The sequence below is a fragment of the Crocodylus siamensis genome, chromosome 2 (assembly GCF_052110815.1).
Source record: "Crocodylus siamensis isolate JL-2025a chromosome 2, ASM5211081v1, whole genome shotgun sequence".
Lineage (NCBI taxonomy): Eukaryota > Metazoa > Chordata > Crocodylia > Crocodylidae > Crocodylus > Crocodylus siamensis.
Window position 1 is genome coordinate 114,244,307 of NC_143396.1, and position 14,217 is coordinate 114,258,523.

The 14,217-nt window shown below is 44.0% G+C and overlaps 1 protein-coding gene across 4 annotated transcripts in view; it reads left to right on the top strand.

Annotated features, from left to right (window-relative positions):
* The window catches only part of INTU (inturned planar cell polarity protein), a 102,266-nt gene that overhangs the window by 11,669 nt on the left and 76,380 nt on the right, over positions 1-14,217 (top strand). For all 4 annotated transcript variants that reach the window (XR_016440800.1, XM_090036613.1, XM_090036611.1 and 1 more), the window contains exon 2: positions 9,344-9,933. Coding sequence is in view for 3 of the 4 variants with exons in the window: in XM_090036613.1 (XP_089892739.1) it covers positions 9,344-9,933 (590 nt within the window). In the remaining variant the exon portion in view is untranslated. The remainder of the gene's footprint in view (positions 1-9,343; positions 9,934-14,217) is intronic.

Genomic DNA, 14,217 nt, shown 5'->3' on the forward strand with positions numbered 1-14,217 from the left:
TTATACCTTGCTTTTTAAAGTACACGCATGAAATGTGTACTTTAGCAACGATGAGTTTCTCTATACACAGACTTGCTGTATTAAGCATTAATGCTCTCAAGCATATTCTGATGCTCTTTGCATTATCTCTTTTATTGGAAGCAGGCTGCTTGTACTTCTGAGTGCTTACTAAGCAATATACACACATCTACAATCTGTAATACTGTATTTACCCAATTCCCAGGCTGCTTCAAATTTAATATGACTCGCTCAGTAATTAGCTTACATGTATGGAAAGTTTATAAATTTGTTATAATTTTCTCTGTATAGAATTTAATTAGAGGTAGGTTGCCTTAAATCCATCCCCCTGCAAACTGCTGTGGGAGGGAAAGCAGCAGTTGGGGGTGAGGGGCTGGATCCATACTCCTTGTCTCCACCCCTGCCTATGACTGCTCCTTGCCTGTGTGAGCTCTGCTCCAGCTTAACCTCAGAGCCATCTACTTTGGGCTTGTACTTGAATCCAAGAGGAGGCTCTCCCCTCCCCCACCCCAAGCTGATAGGGAAGAAAAACGTCTTGTCTTGTATTCGAGTGAATACAGTAATAGGAATTAACAAGACCATCTTTTTTTCTTTTGAAGACCAATCTTGTCATTCTTTCAGTCAATTTTTATTTATTATTTTCCCCCACAGACAAAAGAAAGTTGAGATATATGAACCACCTCTTTGCATGCTCTTTGAAGACAGGTCTATATCCTTTCATGGTTTACTTGTTTTCTGGTTGTGTAGCTAACCTTAAAACTAATTATGAAAAAACAGAAAACCCAACATTTTGCTCCCTTTGTCAGCTTGGATGCCTGTTGAGGAAAATTAACAGGAAACTTCACTAGGAGTATTTTGAAGCACTGGTGCATACTATGACTAGTGTAGCAGAACTGTTCCTTTTTGCTGTTTATAGTAAATCAGAAAGAGGAAAGGGTAGAATTCTACATTCATTTAAGCTTATTCTTTGCTTCAGGTGCCCCTGTCACCTTCCTTTGCAGATAGTGAATGTATTTGGCAGGTATCTGCATTTCCCCTGTACCCTGTAAATGCACAACCACATAGTGTGGCTGCTGTTTTAGTAACTTCTGTGGCACTATGGAGATTTTTCCACTTTATAAAGGAGTTAATAAGGCATCTATTTATTTTAAATACAACACAAGTTCTGTACCTTTTAGGCAAGTAGAAGATTCTATAGGGCAAAACCTACCACTGCTTGTATCTGTGGTCCCACTGCCTTTGGTGGGTCTGGTTGTTTGTATTCAGTTGCATCTGTTTTATTTATGACAAGTTGTGCATGGGGCCAACTCTTGCCATGGATTGCCTAAAGAAAATGTAACTGAATAATTATTTTAGGGTGGGAAACAATGACAGGAGAGTGATTCGAAAGGAGGTCAAGGAAAATCAAGTGCATACCTCAGCAGGGAAACAACTACAGAGAATCATCATAGCTTTGGAAATAGTTTTGGTTTTCATACACTTTCACATAGAGGTGGCCTGTATGTATGGCTGTAATGAAGAGTGTTTGAATATAATTGCGAGAGGCAAAACCTAGGATGAGTATTAAAAAACCCCCAAACAATAAAACAACTTTCTGACAGTGAGACCTGTTTCTCAAGTGTGGAAACTTTTTTGTTTTCTTCTACTGGAGTGGACAAAAAACAACCAGGTGTTCTACAATGAACAAACCTACAGAAGCACAGATAAATTGGTGGCCCAGCAAGTCTTTTCTGTCTCTAATTCCTATGATTTTGTGCAGAATGCACTTTGTCATGATTCTGAAATGAATGTGAATTCCTTTCAGCACAGCAAAAGCAGTGTTCTAATTTGCTCTCTTTCTGTATAACAACATCTGTTTTATAGTATTAACTGACACATGCTATTATCTTTTCTATTAGTAGGGATGAATGAATCCTCACATTTCTGGGTGGTGACAAAAAATAACTTGCTGGCATTCTTTCACATATCAAATTGGTTCAAGGTGTCTGCATGACATGGCAAGTCTTTTAGCCTTCAGTTTGTATGGAGGGGAAGAAAACTATTGAAAATAAATTGGGCTAGCGGTTGAAGTGTTTCACTGTACTTCATAGCTGACTTGGTTATTATATTGTGAATTATGCTGCTGTTTTATTATCCGCTTTTAAAAACAGAAATAGACCATCACTGCCTTAAGCTTTTGTGTCTTTCTGTAAGTAGGGACCTATTTAAATTGCAGTGAGATGAAAGGATTTTCATAGGCCACCAGCTAATTTCATGGTCTTTTTGAGGTAACCTCCCTTTCATGGCTAATTGGCCTCTTGTTGCTGATTGGCTGAGGGGCCAATTGCTCATCTTCAGACTTCAGGTTCAAGAAGCATTGCATCTGGCTTCTGAAAAGATGGCTGATTTTTTTGCTTTCCTGACCGGTACCTTCACTAGCTTAGCCTGAGTAGCTCTCTCAAGCCACATGCTCTGTGGTTGCAGGGATTGCTGTGCTTTCTTTGTATCGTGGTAAGATTTCATTGGGGGGGGGGGAGGTGATTCTGCACAAAATCACAGGAAACACCATTTTTCACAGTGATTGCAGAAATCATTGTTTTTCACTGTTTCCAAAATCCTTCTCTGTGTAATATCACACTGGGGAAGAAGTGGAGACATGGAGAGAGACATGGTTGAAGTTCCTTTTCTTAGTAGTTATGACTCTGTCTTGCATTCCTGTAGTGTGCTTGGGATGGGCACAGATTAGACAGTGTTCCTGATACATTGGGCACCAATGACCTAAACAGTCATTCTGGCCTGTAGGCCAGATCTGATGTATGTGGGGCTGGCTCAGGACTAGATCCTGTATACAGGGGGCCATGTCATCTGGTCATGCAGCTTGGAATTTGGGCAGTGATGAAGCAGGGGCAATGGCAATTTCTGGATCTCTGGGGACCCTCTGGACCAGGTGGCATGGCTGCACAGACTGGATGTTGAGCACCACTTGGCTAGGTATTTTTTCTAGATGTAGACCTTAAGCCTTATTCATGTGGATAGTAGGGAACACCTCATCCTAACTCCTCTGCCCCAGAATTGGTGTCATCCCCAAATCTCTGGGATTTCTCAAAATCCTGTGGAAGATGTGAGGGGTTTTTTTTTTTGGTTACGGTTTATAGTTTCATAGTTTGTAGGGTCGGAAGGGACCTGAGCAGATCATCTAGTCCGACCCCCTGCCATGGTAGGATAGAATACTGGGGTCAAATGACACCAGCAAGATGTGCATCTAACCTCCTCTTAAACACCCCCAGGGTAGGAGCCTGCACCACTTCTCTTGGAAGCTGGTTCCAGACCCTAGCCGCCCTGACTGTGAAGTAGCGCCTCCTGATATCTAACCAAAACCTACCCTCTGCCAGCTTGTGACCGTTATTCCTGGTCACTCCTGGCCGTGCTCGGGGAAACAGTGACTTCCCCAATGCCTGCTGATCCCCCCCTGACTAGTTTATAACAGGCCACAAGATCCCCTTCAGCCTTCTCTTTTGGAGGCTGAACAGGTTCAGGTCCCGTAGCCTCTCCTCATAGGGCCTGCCCTGCTGTCCCCTGATCATACGAGTGGCCCTCCTCTGGACCCTCTCCATGCTGTCGACATCCCTCTTGAAGTGCGGCGCCCAGAACTGGACGCAGTACTCCAGCTGTGGCCTGACCAGTGCCTCATAGAGGGGGAGGATCACTTCCTTGGACCTGCTCGAGATGCATCTGTGGATGCATGCCAAGGTGCGGTTGGCCTTCCTGACTGCCTCTCCACACTGCCGGCCCATGTTCATCTTGGAGTCATTGATGACCCCCAGTTCCCTTTCCACCTCCGTGCTGATAAGAGGGGAGTTCCCCAACCTGTAGGTATGGTGCCGGTTGTTCCTCCCGAGGTGTGTCACCTTGCACTTGTCTGTGTTGAAACCCATCCTATTCTCATCCGCCCACCCTTGTAACCTGTCGAGGTCTGATTGTAGCCTGTTGCATCCTTCCAGTGTACCCACATCCCCCCACATCTTAGTGTCATCAGCAAATTTGAACAGGGTGCTTTTTACCCCCTCATCCAAATTGCTGATGCAGTTGCATGTAGGGGATGCGTTCTAGCTTTATACATAGCTTGTCTATGCTTTGGATTGACAAAGATCTCCATCTAGTCCACTCCTGTACTGAGATGGGATAAAGATCGGATCTGTGTTTAGATCAGATATTTATCTGTCCTGTTTTTGAAAGCCTTCAGTAAAAGAGATTCTACAGTCACTTTAGGAAGTCTGTTGCATTTCCTTATAGTTAGGTTTTCTCTAATAATTAGCATAATATGCGGCAAGAAAAAGTTACATTTTTCTTGATTTTTTTTTTTCCCTTTAGTGAATATAGAGAACAGTTGAACACTGCCCTCTTGTAAAAGCCCTTAACATACTATAACATTGCTTCCCTCTGCTTCACTTAAATTTAAAAGGTTTTGGTTTGTTTAATCTTTCTTCAAAGTCCATGTTTTCCAAACCTCTTATCAATATTGTTCCTCTTTTCTCCACTCTGAAGTTTGTCTACATCTTTATGAAAATGCAGTGCCCAAAAATGGGCACAATAGTCTGTCTAGGCTTTGCCCAGATATTCATAGAGAAGTAGGGCTGGAAGGACCTCCATAGGTGACATAGCATCCTGCCTGAGACAGGATCATCCCTATTCAAACTGCCCCGTAAAGATCCATTGTGTAGGGCTAAGCTATCAGCAAAACTGCTGCTGTAAAGGTTGTTAATTTATGCTCAAGAGATCTCGGAAAGAGGGGCGCACCTCCTGCTACAGAGGAAGGCAATCATCGTATAGTCCATCATGGGGTAAAATTCTTTTCTAACCCCAGGTTGGTCTGACCCTGAGCAGAAGGGCAAAATCTACTAGCCAGGGACATCCAGGTCTATGCCTTCCCGAGGCAGTTATTGAGCAAGTTGTCTATTCACTTTATAGCTGTTTTGTCCAGCCCACTTTTCCCAATTTACAAGCAAGTTGTGCTGGACCTTATCAAAATCTGTGCTGAAGTCCAGATACACTGTGTCCACAACATTCCTTCATCCACCAAAGTAGTTTCTGTGTCAAAGGAGATCAAGCTTGTTTGATGTAATTTGCTCTTAGCAGATCCACGTTAGCTGCTTGTGATTGACTTTTCCCTTCTCCATATTCTTAAGAACAGGCTTGTCCAACATATGGCCTGTGGGCTGCTTTGCAGCCTACCAAGGCATTTTCTGTGGCCCGCAGTGCTGCAATGGGAAACGGAAGTAACACGGTTTACTTTTGTTCCTGCCCCTTGTCCCTCCCCCAGCCCCTCAGCAGCTTCCTAATGCAGTTCCCACACGCACTGTCAGGTTGACGTTGCTGACATGGTGGCGTGGGACAAGGAGTGCAGACCCGGCCCACCTCCTCCTGTCCCCAGCACCACATGGGGAAGCCACCACTTCCCAGCCCCAGCGACTCGCCGCTCCCCACCTGCAGGCGAGAGGCAGCCCGGCTTGGCTGCCCAGATCCAGGTCACTGGCGCGGGTAGGTGCCTCCTCCTGCTGGGCTGTCGGCATTGGCCGCGTGGGGCAGCCCTGGGCTTTGGCAGATCCTGCACTCGCTGCACCCCGAGGTGCTGCCCAGCCCCAGCTCCCTCCAGCCTGGCGCGGCGCAGCGATGTGGACCTGCGGAGGCAACATGGCGGCCAGGCTTGCCCTCATCTGCCTCTACCGCCTCCTGCCTGGCCGGGGCGCTGCAGGTAGGGCTGGGCTGGGCTGGGGCCAGGGTCGGGGCGGGAAGACAGTGCTTCCTTCAGGGCTGGGCTGGTGACTGTGGGCTCCTGGCACCTGTGTGTGTGTGTGTGTGTGGGGGGGGGGGGGGTCCCTGTCTTTCACGGTCCTGACTCAGTGTCCCTTACTGCTCCTGCCTCCAGACCCCAGTGCCCCAGTGTGTGGGGCATGGGGGGGCCCCAAGTAGGCCCTTGCAGGCTGGAACTCTGCCAGCCCACAAGAGAAAAGCCACAGTTGTATGTTTTTCTCCTTTAAAGGAGAACCCACTTTTAAAGTTTGCTTGTGGCTTTTTCACATATTCTTGAGACCTTCATTGGTGTCAAAGGTCATGTGACATCACTTCCTGATGTGATACCACTTCCTGTGAGGTCTTTGAATATGGCTCGCCAGTCCACTGGGTGATAAAAAGTTCATGATCCGGCCCCACATTCAAAAAGGTTGGACACCCCTGCTTTAAAATATGCTGCAGTAACTTCCTGGTTATTGAAGTAAGGCTAACTGGTTTGCAGTTTTGCAGATCCTCCTTCTTACCTTTTTTTAAAGGTCACTATGTTGGCCTTTTTCAGACCCTTTTCCAGTCTGGTACCAGGCCCTTCTCCCACAACTACATAAATGTCATTGCCAATGGCTTAGAAATCTCTTCTGCCAGCTCTTTCAGGACCCTAGCAGGAAGTTCACCAGACCCTTTGACTTGAATTCATTCAGACCCATCAGAAGCTCTCTGACTGTCTCTCATTACCTCATCCCTCACCTTCTCTCTTTTCTTGTCTAAATAATCCTTATTAGGCTGCAATTTAATTTTTTTGTGAAGATTGAGGCGAAGTAGATACTGAGTAGCTCTGCTTTCTTTGCATCTTCTGTTAAGAGTTCCCCTTGGCTATTTAACAGTGGATGCACAGTTTCCTTGGTCTTCCTTTTCTGGCCAACATGCTTAAAGAACCGCTTCTTGTTGCCTTTCACATCCCTCTCTAGGTGCATCTCATTCTTTATCTTTGCCTTCCTATTTTTTCCCTGTGAGCTCTTGCTATTTCCTGGTAAGCTTCCTTGGTGATGTGTCCATTTTCCATTGCTTTCATTTTGCGTTAGAGGCAACCTAGAAGCTCCTTGTACAGCCACATTGGTTTCCTGCTATTCTTCTTGTGCCAGGTAGTGCATGGTAATTATCTCCTTTGTTGTAAGTCCTGTTACTGTATCCCAGAATTAAATTTGCGTTTTGCTTACTTTCACCAGTATCACATTGTTGACTCTGAGCGTGGAATTCTTAGTTTTTTTGCTAATAAAGCCCCTTTATGTTGACCTGAATGGCCTCTGAGTCATGCAATAAATTACTAGACAAAGAAGTGAATCTGGCATGGTGTCTATGGGCTAATCAATTGGATGTCCCTATGAAACAGTTCATGGCCAAAGGGATGTTAGATACCCAAATACTGGAGGGGACTTCGGACTGTGAACCCAGTCATCACAAAAGCCATTAATTCAGGCCTACAGGTTAACATTTAAACGTAGGAGGGGTGGTATTTCAGATATTCTCTTCAGCACCTCCTAAGGGCCACTTGCGGCATCACCCCACTCTATGACACCTAAGTGAACAGTGTAGGGAATTCTGCTTTTAGATTCCTAACTTCCTAAATGTATTGAACAGGAAATATAGGTGTATTCCTTATTCAGTGCATTTAGGAAGTTAGGAATCTAAGAGCCTGCTTTGGGATCTGTGGATTCCAATCCCAATGTAAGTTGCTTAAATCCTTTGGTGAATTTGGCCCTCAGTGATTTAGAAGCATAAATCCCACTGATAAATCATATGTCATGGTGAGGAGAGGGAGGAGAAGAAATAAGGTCATGAGGAAGAAGTGACAAGAGCTAAATTCTGATATCAAGAGAGGATAGTTTCTTCAGATTTGCGAATACACCAGCAGCTTTGAGCTCCTGGACTGAACTGTGGAAACTGCAATGAAACAGGCCTGTGTCTGGAAAAATAATATGTTACCCTGTAATTAAAAACTGTATCATAATGGATATGCATAGGCCATGTTCACGGTAATATTTCTTGACCTGGAGTCCTTGATTATGCAACCCTGAAGCTTTTTCAATGTGTTATATTTAAATATAGGATTACTTGCACTACAACATGCTGGTGGTTAGAAGAGGAACCATATAATGTTTAGCACCGAAAAATGCAAGGTTCTCCACCTTGGGAGGAAAAACCTGCAGCACCCTTATAGGCTCGGCAGTGCTACGTTGGTTAGCACTACAGAAGAAAAAGACTTGGGGGTCATCATTGACCACAAGATGAACATGAGCCTCCAATGCGATGCTGCGGCTAGTAAAGCGACCAAAATGCTGGCGTGCATCCATAGATGCTTCTCGAGCAAATCCCGGGACATCATTCTCCCCTTGTACTCGGCCTTAGTGAGGCCGCAGCTGGAGTACTGCATCCAGTTTTGGGCTCCATAATTCAAAAAGGATGTGGAGAAGAGAGTCCAGAGAAGAGCCACGCGCATGATCAGAGGTCAGGAAAACAGATCTTACGATGACAGGCCGAGAGCCATGGGACTCTTTAGCCTGGAAAAGCGCAGGCTTAGGGGTGATCTGATGGCCACCTACAAGTTTATTAGGGGTGACCACCAGGATCTGGGGGAACATCTGTTCACCAGAGCGCCCCATGGGATGATGAGGTCGAACGGTCACAAACTCCTGCAAGACCGTTTCAGGCTGGACATAAGGAAGAATTTCTTTACTGTCTGAGCCCCCAAGGTCTGGAACAGTCTGCCAGCGGAGGTGGTTCAAGCGCCTATATTGAACACCTTCAAGAGTAAATTGGATGCTTATCTTGCTGGGATCCTATGACCCCAGCTGACTTCCTGCCCTTTGGGCAGGGGGCTGGACTCGATGATCTCCCGAGGTCCCTTCCAGCCCTAATGTCTATGATTCTTACTTTGTTTGTGATGTACTGTAACACCTAGATCTCTTTCTTCAGTGTTGCTGCCTAGCCAGTTAATCTTCATTTTATATTTTGCTTGGGGTTTTTTTTTTAGTTCTTAAGAGCAGTAGTTTGCACTTGTGTCTCTTTTTTAAAAAAAAAAAATTTTTTTCAATGTATCAAGTTCATCATGAATTCTAATCCTGCCTTCCAACAGGCTTGGAGTACAATTCTTTTTCCAAAAAGCATATGAGAGAAACTTGGGAGAGAACGAGCAAGATGTTGTTCTTATTTGAGGGAAAAGAAAACCTTTTCAGTCTTATGTTTATGGTTACTTATTCAGATGTGGCTGTGAAAGGAAACAGTTAAATGAAACTGGCCTCCATGAATGATGCTTTTGCAGTGGCTGAATAGTGAGACACTATGGACAACCATTCCAGATTCTGAAATAGGTCTTTCTTTTCTCTGTAAGGGCTTTTATTTTTCCTATAAACTAGCCTACTGAGGCTTTGCAATTCCAAGAGGCATTTTTTATTCCTTTCCACCCCCCACTCTGTTGGAGTAGAAGAGTGTAGCTGACATAGCAGTCTGCCTTATCTGTACTGTACTGCCTTGTCATTTGTTGTGTTCCTCTCTTTCACAGTGACCTTGAGCCTGAATGGCTGGACAGCGTGCAGAAAAATGGGGAGCTGTTTTATTTAGAGCTTAGTGAAGATGAAGAAGAAGCTCTGATCCAGGACAGATCTGAGGCACATGCAGTGAACCATGTCAGGTTTCGTGAAAACGAAGCTGAGATTATTCAAGAGGGATCACGAAAAGAACGAAAGTATGAACCTAGACTGAAGAAATTTACCAAAATTTTAAAAAAGAAAAGCCTTTTACCAAAGCCTTCTGGTAAGAAAGGGAATAATGGATGTAATGGGCATTCATCTGGACCAACCTCTATACTGAAACACCAATCCACTCAGAAGATGGGAGTCATGGTCCAGCAAAAATACAAAGATGTGTGTGTTTACGTGAATCCAAAAAAACTATCTTACACGGATGGGGGAAGAGAGCAACTCAGGCTTCTGGAGACATTAGTAGGTATTGTTCATCAGTCCTCATGGAGTACTCGAAGAGCTGAAAAACAAGGGCAGGACAAAAGCATCAAGGGGATCAGTGAAGAGAAGTTAGTAGTACATGGCTTAGTTCCGGGCAGTTCAGCAATGAAAACTGGTCAAATCTTGATTGGTAAGTAACCAGATAACCCTGCCTGATGCCTTTTGAAATCAATGAGATCTCTAATTTACTCTTAAAAATATGCAAGATATAGACTAACAAATACCTCCAGTAGGTAGTAGTCTTGAAGCTTAACTTACTTTTTTTTTTTAAATAAACCTCTAATTTAAAGACCTTTCTCAGGTAAACAGAGTTGCTTGTCTTTCGGACATCACATAATGCAAATTTTACTGAATGTGGTGCATGTATCTGCCAGATGGCTTTACCAAGTAACTTTGACTTTGAGAACATATGATATGTAGTCATGTTGCTTGATATTCCACAAGAAGGCATGGAAGGGTACGAGCAGGGTTTTTAAATATTACCTATATATTTTATAAATACTTAAATATAACCTAGTAGGTTACTGTGAGGTAAATAAGGGCAAGAACTTGAGAGTCTGACAGTTGTGGGTTAACAACCTGGGACTCTATTCTTTCACAGTAAATGATAGCTACCCTACAACGACTTACCACTCGGGGTAAACTCCTGCAAGTTAGCTTTAACCTATCTCAGGCTAACAACAGGCACCCACTCAGTTATTATCTCAGAGCAGCTGGTACACTTTTTAAGTCCCTGCCTTGTTTACTTTTCAATAACATACTCACCTGCATCTTGCCTCCAGTAAGATGGAGGTGACTGCTACAATTTAGAAACCTACACAGCATAAATAAATAACCATAAGGAAACATAAAGGCAGTTCAGGGCTTTCTCACTATATAACATGGCATCATGGATAAGAGAATTAATCCAGTTTACTAGTTATTGTATTCTTCAGGGTATAAAGCTTTGCAATGTGTATGTGAAACTAAATTGGTGAGGGAAGAATGCAGATCAGGGGAAGGTCATGGGGAGAAGATGAGTCAGAGACCAGTTTCAACAAGACCTTGATGGAAACTGAGTTTCCTAAAACACTGAAGAACAAATATAGTCTATAAGTATAAAGATTCCAAATATATTATAATCAGGGATCCAGGTTTTCACTGCTTTTTTTTAAAAAAAGAAACAAAAACTCCCAAATTTTCTGACTTAAAACATGGATTTGGGGTTATTTTTTTTCTATGCTGAAAATGAAACACCACTAATACTTATCGACTTTACAAGAAATTTATTAACTTTACTAATACATATATTTATTAGTGGTGTTTCATTTTCGTTACAGAAAAATGTGGAATTTGGTTTATTTTTTTAAGTCAATATTTGGGAGTTTTTGTTTTTATCAGCGAAAACCAGGATCCCTGTTATAAAAGTGGCTGTGTCCTGCATCAAGTCTCCTGTTACATAGAGTTACCATACGTCTGGGTTTTCCCGGACACGTCCTCTTTTTTTGGGCCCCCGTGCTGCATCCAGGCAGGTTTTTAAAATAAGAGCAAATGTCTGGGTTTTCTGCTCTCCCAGGCTGGCTGCTTGGGGCAGGGAGAAGCAGGCAAGTTGACTGGCTGCCGGGGTTCATGTGTTTCCCCGGTAATGAGAGAGAGAGAGATGATGTGCACAGAATATGGGAGCTGCTTGGGCAGCAGGGCTGGCAGGGGCAGGGGTCTGCAAGTCAGGAGTGAAGGGCACTGGCAGGGCTGGGAGGGGCACAGGGCTGTGGATCAGGGCACGGGGGACAGGAGGGGTGACTGTGGGTTGGGTGTTCAGGGCACTGGCAGCACTGTGTGGCTGTGGGTCAGGAGAGAGGGGCAGCAGCAAGGGGTGGGGTGTAGCAGGCCAGTAGGGGGCACTCCTGCATTGAGCCACCCACTTCATTGCGCCCGACCACCTTCCAGGCTCTGACTGCCTCCCTATGGGTACCTCACGTCTGGCTGACCCCCTTTCTGGAGCACACTCGCTAGCCTGGGGGTAATGTAAGCTGCCACCACCCAGAGAAGGGACTCTCGGCCCTGTGCCCTCAGGGAAACACAGGCCTAATAGTCCGACAGGTACTCGACCCAGTACAGGCACTTGGGGCACTTCCCCAAATTGGGGGCCAAAAAGGAAAGTCTCCCTTAGTCCGCAGACCTAAGGGGCCTCTTAGGCATAATTTAGACCCACCCTTCAATAAGTCTCCTACACTGGTCACAAAGGAGAACTTAGAAATCCCATAGAGCAAAACAGTCTGGCTGAGGTAGCCTTTTGATCACACATCTGAGTTACTGCCAGCTAGATATCTAACCAGATCTCGAGTAGCTTACTCGCAAGCATCATCCAGAGGCTGCTGGAGATTCCCTCTGGAGGCAGGCTGTTCCTTGCTCTTGAGTTATGGGGGAGAGAGCCAGTTTCAGATGGTAAACTCCTCTCTAAGTCTGAGTCCCCTGCATGGTGGCTGCCCTCTCCTCCTGGGCAGTCTTAACTTATATAGCCCTTGTAACCTCATTCACCTGGTCCAGTGGAGGCCAGCACCTTTTGGCTGTTGGCCAGCCAATTTGAAATACATCACTAGTTGCCAGGCAGACTCTAGACCACCAGGTAGATAGATGCCACTCACCCAGGTAGCTGATACCAGTCATGTAGGCAGAGGGAGCAGGTTTCCTCCCTCCCTCAAGAATGTAGCCAGCTCAGGTTACCTAAAGAGATAGGGTAAAGATGTGTCTCCTCTGCTGGGCCCATCCTAATCTAATTGTCACAGCACAGAGATTTTGGGGAGAAACAAAGGTGGCTTCCTGCCACACAGGGTATTGCGGCTTGGGATTGAAGGGCACTGGCAGGGCTGGGGTCAGTGGGTCTGGAGTGAGGAGCAGCAGCAGGGCTCAGGGTATATGTGACTTGTCAATATGGGGCAACAGAATGCACAGGGGTCACTCTCCCTGTCCCCCCCCCCCCAACAGGTGTGGACCTGGAAATATGGTAACCCTACTCTTACATCTGTAAATTACTACTGATAGCTTAACTTACAAACTGTTTAGTGGGAGAATAGAGGAAAGAGGTAAGTTTGGGTGGGATTTTCTAAGTTGTTGCAAAGTTTGGAACAAGTCCTGAAACTTTTCAGCATTTTGAAAGTCCAAATCTTTAGTCAAAGCATGATTTGCCCCTTTTTTTTAATGCGTAGTTGACATTGGGTGCAACAGTATTGAGTAAGTTTCTCAAAGCAAAAATGGATGATCCTCAAGTTTTATAATATAAAATAAATGATTAATACAGAAATGTGAGGCAAGGAAAAGAAGAAAAATCTTTGGCCTGCTCTTCAATTATATCAGTTCCCAGTTTGTATGCTTAGGTTATATTAACCAATGGTTTGTAAATATGCCTTACTATGCATGCAGCAAGACCTTCTTTGCTTTGACCACACTGGTCCCAAGTGCTGCTTTTTTCCCCCTGTCTTGTAAATTGGATCATCTACAGGATTGGTTATGGAGTCGCACTTGTGTAGCAAAATATTGGCCTCGGGAGGTTATTACCTCCTTAATAGGTGGGCTTTTTTCATGCAAACTACTGCAAAAGTGTAGCAGCACTACATTCGTTACAGCTCCCGAGTTCTTGATTCTTAGGTATTCTTGGAGGGGTCATGGGGAAATAATTTTTCTCTTCCTTTAAGAAAGATGATTTCAGCTGTAAATTATATACTCTGATATTTTAATCTGCCCTAAACTGTCTTTAACCAATATTACCTTCTTTTTTCATGTTGGAAGCAAATATGTTAAAGTATACCACAATCATTCTACTTTGAACTGGGAAAATGAGCTACATGTGGTGCCAAGTGGTATGAAAATACGTAATTTCCATATAAAAATACTTTCAGATTATATAGCTATTGTGAACATTGGGTACTCCTGAAATCAGAATGTGGTTTCTAGCAATGGGGTTTTTTGCATAAATTAAGTGCTTGTATTTCAGTGCATCTGGCATAAAGGTATGTAATTAAAAACCCAAATATTTCATTAAAAATGTCTTACACTAAAATATTTTAGCTTGACTGTTCCTGTCAAAAAGCCATCTGGTTTAACGTTACTGTATTGTGCATGCAAGGGCAAGATAGTGAAGCTTGATGGGTGTACACCAAAAATCTGATTTTCAAAATGAAGTATAGTTCTGCTGATTACCCCATCTTCTAGTTTAGATACATATATGGTACTGACATGAAGCAATAGAATATAAATATTAAGTTATCTATTATATTATCTTAAAAAGTTTAAGATACTTCTAGAAAACCATTTTTTTAAATTGAGCATATCTTCAGGAGGGTGTATATAAGAGAGAAGTCCAAGTTCATTTGACATGCATGCAGGGGTTGAATAGTTGTTTAAATTCTGATAGCTGGGTAAATCAATAATATGGTGC